The 6613-nt window shown below is 39.1% G+C and overlaps 1 protein-coding gene across 1 annotated transcript; it reads left to right on the forward strand.

Moving 5' to 3' along the window:
• Positions 1-242: 242 nt before the first annotated feature.
• Positions 243-6396, forward strand: spcs2 (signal peptidase complex subunit 2). The gene is made up of 5 exons (XM_038961646.1): positions 243-330; positions 5085-5168; positions 5284-5444; positions 5803-5937; positions 6077-6396. The coding sequence occupies exons 1-5, from the start codon at positions 292-294 to the stop codon at positions 6261-6263; spliced, it is 606 nt and encodes a 201-aa protein (XP_038817574.1). The 5' UTR covers positions 243-291; the 3' UTR covers positions 6264-6396.
• The last annotated feature ends 217 nt before the right edge of the window (positions 6397-6613 follow it).

A 6613-nucleotide genomic window follows, 5' to 3' on the forward strand; every position in this document is an offset into this window, starting at 1 on the left:
TTGAACTAAAATGAAAAACAAAAAGGCAATTCAAACTTGTTGTATTATTAATGAATATGATTTGTTTGTTTAGGATTCCTGGCAATGTAAATAGTTTGTATGTATGCTTGTTTGCATATGACTATTCCTCTTTTGTTTGGTGCTATTTGTTAATAAAAAAATAAATGAAAGCGTCCAGACGACTTCTGTATACGTACATCGTTCCTAGTTAATTTGGTTGGCTGCTAAAATTACGATTTTAGCCAATCACATTGTCCCAGGTCACACACAGCAAATGTACAGGAAGGAAAGATGGCAGCCAGAAATGGGAAAAATGGTCTACTTGAGAAAGTAAGAATTATTTTACACCGTCATTTATAAGGCACAGGGATCGGTAATTAAACCTGTCGTGCTTGGGTCTTTTTCAATAGTTGGCCGCCTAGCCGATATTGTATTACTCCACGGCAAGCATGTCTATCAGACAGACCGTTCATTTTGAGCTTAAGCTAACGTTAACAGTAGTTTTTAGCAAGCTACTGTGATTTTATAAGGCTAGAAGGAAATAAAGGAATTGGCTATGCAAATAACGTGGCCTTTAGTGGTAACGTTATTTATATGTTGTAATTTCAAGAGGAACGCAGATCTTCTTTGAAGTGAGGGAAGCTGTTTGACCAGCTAGCTAACTTGGCTAAGTTATGGCTAGCCTAGCATGCTAGCTAATATTCTTCCTGGTTGATGTTGGCTAGTCCGATGTTAGCACTACGCGCTAGATACACTAACGTTATATATCCAAAAGTATGTAGACATCCCTTCAAATGAGTGGATTCGGCTATTTCAGCCACACCCGTTACTGACAGGTGTATAAATTCGAGCACACAGCCATGCAATCTCCATAGACAAAAATAGGCAGAAAATGGCCTTACTGAAGAACTCAGTGACTTTCAACGTGGCACCGTCATAGGATACCACTTTTCCAACAAGTCAGTTCATAAAATTTCTGCCCTGCTAGAGTTGTTCCCGAACAACTGTAAGTGCTGTTATTGTGAACTGGAAACGTCTAGGAGCAACAACGGCTCAGCTGTAAAGTGGTAGGCCGCACACACAAGCTCAAAGAAATGGACTGCCGGGTGCTGTAGCGCGTGAAAACCGTCTGTCTTCGGTTGCAACAGTCACTACCGAGTTCCAAACTGCCTCTGGAAGCAATGTCAGCACAAGAACTGTTTATCGGGAGCTTCATGAAATTAGTTTCCATGGCTGAGCAGTCGCACACAAGCCTAAGATCACCATGCGCAATGTCAAAAGACGGCTGGAGTGGCAAGAATCTCTGGAGTGATGAATCACACTTCACCATCTGGCAGTCCGACAGACAAGTAAAAATACTTTAAAGTACTACTTAAGTCGTTTTTTGGGGGTATCTGTACTTTTCTATTAATATTTTTGACAACTTTTACTTTCACTACATTCCTAAAGAAAACAATGTACTTTTTACTACATACATTTACCTGACACCCAAAAGTACTCGTTACATTTTCAATGCTTAGCAGGACAGGAAAATGTTCCAATTCACGCACTTATCAAGACATGGTCATCCCTTCTGCCTCTGATCTGACGGACTCACTAAAGACAAATGCATATTTTGTAAATGATGTCTGAGGGTTTATGTGTGCCCATGGCTATGCATACATTTTAAAAACAAGAAAATGGTGCCTTCTGCTTTGCTTAAAATAAGGAATTTGAAATGATTTATACTAGGGATGCATGACATATCGGTGAACATATCGGAATCAGTCGATATTAGCTAAAAATGCCAACATCGGTATTGGCCTGATGTCTAGTTTAACACCGATGTTAAAAACCGATGTCAAAGCTACCGTGCATACCTATATTACGTAGGTACATGACGTAATAACGGCATGTAAAATTTTGCGCTACACGTGCAACAAAGCATTCCTAACCTAGCCCGGTCGAGCAGTCATTTGAAAGAGTAAGAACATTTTAGCAAGACAAGTAAAAGGCGAAATCCATTAAAGCCAAGATAATGGAATTCATTGCCCTTGACATTCAACCGTTCTCTGCCGTGGGTGATGTTGGCTTTTGCCGACTGGTCGAGCACCGGTACACACTACCAAGTGCGCTATTTTTCAGATGTTGCCCTACCGGAGTTACACAGTAATTGCATTGCTGTAGCTTCACGACATGCATACTATGGAATGCCGTTTGGGTCTTTGCGTGTCAAAAAAGATACAGTAGCCCTGTCAAAGCTGTACAAAAAAGTCTGCAAACAAACACCGGCCACGAATGATGTGTTTACAATACAGAGTTGGTAATAAAGAATATTTTGTTTGATCGCAACTTCTGGCGCAGCTAGCTTTAGCTTGGTACCTAGCTAGCACCAATACAACCAGCCTGAAAACAATGACCAGTAGAAACTGCAGTCATTTTCATTATTGTTAGCAATGATTTAGGAATCCTTGTAAGTATTAGCTAGGTTGCCACTTGTTGTTCGCCTATTGAAATGTAACTTCAGTTCATGAAAATAAATACCTAGCCAACTTCTTAACCCTGTTGCCCAAAGCTAATGTTATAAGCAGCCAGCTAGCTTCATCTGGCTAGTGAGGCTCGACCGGGTTGTGTTGTGAAGCTAGCCACAATAACGATTAGGCACAATAGTGGAATTTGCGTTTTGCCTTCAAAATAAGTGTCATTGACAATGATGCAAATGAATACAAATAGTAGAATTATGCCATGAAGGCTAACCGCAAAGTCCACTTTTGTGGCTAATCCTTATTGTGGCTAGCTTTACATAGATGGGTTCGACCACCATTAATCAGGTATGAACTGTCTTATAAATTAGGGTTATTTTAGATGATGCCACCTAGCTATATTGTTAGCTAGCTAACTATAGCTACTGAAACAGATTATGTTGTGTTATTTGACACAACAAATAGTGTTATTTGACGTGTATCTTTTTTGACACGCAAAGACCCAAACGGCGTCCATAGAAATCCTGGTTGAGAATGAAACGATTGAACAACGAAACTGCACAGCAAGTAAGTGAAGGAAATAGGTTTTGATTATGTTTTACTGATAATGGGGACATAAGTAAATGCCAACAAAATAACTTTTTGGTCAGTGTGGTGTGTGTGTAACCTTTATTTAACTAGGCAAGTCAGTTAAGAACAAATTCTTATTTACGATGACGGCCCGGACGACACTGGGCCAATTGTGCGCCGCCATATGGGACTCCCAATCATGGCCAGATGTGATACAGCTTGGATTCGAACCAGGGACTGTAGTGCCTTAGACCACTGCGTCCATGTGTGTGTTAATTGTTTAACTGTACTAGAATGCTTAAAAGGCCGCTAAAATGTTAAATATCGGTTATCGGTATAGGTTTTTTGTTAAGGAAAATATTGGATATCGGTATCGGACAAAAAAGTAATATCGGTGCATCACTAATTTATACTTTTACTTTTAATACTTAAGTATATTTTAGCAATTACACATACTTTTGGTACTTAAGTATATTTGGAATCAAATACTTTTTAGACTTACTCAACTAGTATCTTACTGGGTGACTTACTTTTACTTGAGTAACTTTCTATTAAGATATATATACTTTTACTCAAGTATGACATTTTGGATCTTTTTCCACCACTGATGTATAGATGTGTGTGTGTGTGTGTGTGTGTGTGTGTGTGTGTGTGTGTGTGTGTGTGTACACACACATACTACCGTTCAAAAGTTTGGGGTGACTTAGAAATGTTCTTGTTTTTGAAAGAAAAGCAAATGTTTTGTCCATTAAAATAGCTAACACAATGTGCCATTGGAACAGAGGAGTGATGGTTGCTGATAATGGGCCTCTGTACGCCTATGTAGATATTCCATAAAAAATCAGCCGTTTACAGCTACATTAGTCATTTACAACATTGTCTACACTATATTTATGATCAAATTGATGTTATTTTAATGGACAAAATGCGCCTTTCTTTCAAAAACAAGGACATTTCTAAGTAACCCCAAACTTTAGAGCGGTAGTGTGTGTGTAGATACAGTTGAAGTCAGAAGTTTACATTTAAACCCAGTTTTTCACAATTCCTGAACGTTGAATCCCAGTAAGAATTCCCTGTCTTAGGTCAGTTAGGATCAATCACCACATTATTTTAAGAATGTGAAATGTCAGAATAATAGTAGAGAGAATGATTTATTTCAGCTTTTATTTCTTTCATCACATTCAGGGTGGGTCAGAAGTTTACATACACTCAATTAGTATTTGGTAGCATTGGCTTTAAATAGTTTAACTTGGGTCAAACGTTTCGGGTAGCCTTCCACAAGCTTCCCACAATAAGTTGGGTGAATTTTGGCCCATTCCTCCTGACAGAGCTGGTGTAACTGAGTCAGGTTTGTAGGCCTCCTTGCTCGCACACACTTTTTCAGTTCTGCCCACAAATTTTCTATAGGATTGAGGTCAGGGCTTTGTGATGGCCCCCCAATACCTTGACTTTGTTGTCCTTGAGCCATTTTGCCAAAACATACATACATGCATCACATTCTTTGCTCAAGTGTTTTTTAGACTGTTATTGGCATATCTTGTTGCTTTCTAGCCACTCTGTTGACAGTTTTTCAGGAACGTGTGGTAGCTAACTAGCTTGTTAATTGTTTACAAACAAATTAGTGAATGTGCTAGGAAGTTTTGAAAGTTGGATCATCTTATATCCTTTGTGGCTTTAAGTGTTCTTACCTTATGATTTTGAACATTCAAAGCAACAAGGAAACATCCATGGCAGGCATTGTCACCTTAGCTTGCTACATAACTTCTGAGTGATAGAAAGCACGAGCACCACCACAAATCAGCCTACACAACTGCACACACCCCCCTCGTTACTATGACAACTAGCATAGCCTTGTCAGCAGATGACTGCTGTCTGAACACACACACACATCCGATATGTTTGGACAGTCAGTAGTCCAAAATGGATTTGAGCATTAAAGGCCTGCAGTGTGAACAAGGCTTAATTGTAATCTGCAATAGGAGTTTGGTACAGGAGGAAACACTGTCAAGAACTGTGTTGCTCATTCTATTGACCATTGTCATTTGCTTTCAGTGGAGGATTGATGAGAAACCTGTGAAGATTGACAAATGGGATGGTGCAGCTGTCAAGAATTCTCTTGATGATGCAGCGAAGAAGGTTTGCATACAGTACATTGAGGGGGGAAAATGTTTCAACATTCTCTTATGTTAAAAAAGTGTATGGTTTTGATATTTTACATATGTTTTGATCATATTTTTCCAACATTCATCAGGTCCTCTTGGAGAAGTATGGTTATGCAGAGAACTTCAATCTCGTAGATGGACGTCTCCTTATTTGCACAATCTCCTGCCTCTTCGCCATTGTAGCTTTAATTTGGGACTTCCTTTATCCATTCCCTGAGTCCAAGCCAGTCCTGGCAATCTGTGTCATATCATATCCTTTTTAATGGAAAAATAATGAAATTACTGCTTTGTCACAGACATGTATGAAGATGGCATGATTGCCTACAGTTCGAGGTAATTTAGTACTACAACCTAACATGCCTTATTGCTTTTATAAAAACAATTCCAACTGTGGATATTGCTTTAAAGTCCTCTACAGTTGTATTTCTATATTTAGATTAACTGACTGATGCTGATTACATCTTTTTGATAGGCTATTATTACTCGCCCGAAGTCTTTTATTGCCCAAATTGACATTCTCACGGCTTAGTAACTTAATTGTCCTTCAAAAATGTTCATTATTGGATTCTGGAATTTATATATCCAAGTTTTCCCTAACTGATCCTTACGTATTTCATAATGATGGGCATTCTAACCTTATACACCTCCTACCAAGAAAAGAACATCTTCCTTGTTTGTGTCCAGAAGGACCCGGCTGGCATGGACCCTGACCACACTTGGCAGCTTTCATCTAGTCTGAAAAGGTAGGTTTTTTTCATGGTTTACCTTTTGTGCAGTTGTTTTGGGACTACCACATTTTCTGAGTAATGCCTGGTAATGTTTTTAATTTATCTTGACTTTGAAAAGTCCTGCCTAGCAAATTGTGACTTCTACTCTCTGCAGGTTTGATGACCAGTACACACTAAGAGTGTCCTTCACAGATGGGAAGTCCAAACACACGCGGGTGCAAGAGATCACGAAGTCTGTGGGGGCTTTCTTTGACGGGAACGGAACGCTGGTCATGGACCAGTTTGAAAAGTGCGTGTCAAAACTCCATGATACCTTGGCCACTGAAAAGAAGACAAAATAATAATGATCAGACATAGCCTTCTTTACAATGCTGCACCACACTGGCAGAAACCGCAGTAGAGCACACTGGTATTGTACGGTCCTGGGTGCATTTGAATGAGTTATTGGTTGTTATAAAAGTCTGCACGCCAGCATTTGTTGTCCATTGTTTAATTTGTCCAATAAATTGACTGTTGCGCATAATTATTGTTTTTCTTCCTATGTTTACCTTGATACAAGTCTCATCTAGACATTGCTTTTAAGAACCCCTAAGACAACTCAAAACGAAGATTAATCAAATATTTCTTGCACCACTCAAGTTTTTATCTTCACCATTGAATGGTCGTTCTAAAAATGAAGAGATTGGTCCTT

This window comes from Salvelinus namaycush, chromosome 23, assembly GCF_016432855.1.
Source record: "Salvelinus namaycush isolate Seneca chromosome 23, SaNama_1.0, whole genome shotgun sequence".
Taxonomy (NCBI): Eukaryota; Metazoa; Chordata; class Actinopteri; order Salmoniformes; family Salmonidae; genus Salvelinus; species Salvelinus namaycush.

Coding starts and splice junctions, on each gene's coding strand:
- spcs2 (XM_038961646.1), top strand. CDS start 292: ATGGCAGCCAGAAATGGGAAAAATGGTCTACTTGAGAAA. Junction 5,445..5,802: donor CTGGCAATCTGTGTCATATC/ATATCCTTTTTA, acceptor ACTGATCCTTAC/GTATTTCATAATGATGGGCA. Junction 5,938..6,076: donor CTTTCATCTAGTCTGAAAAG/GTAGGTTTTTTT, acceptor TACTCTCTGCAG/GTTTGATGACCAGTACACAC.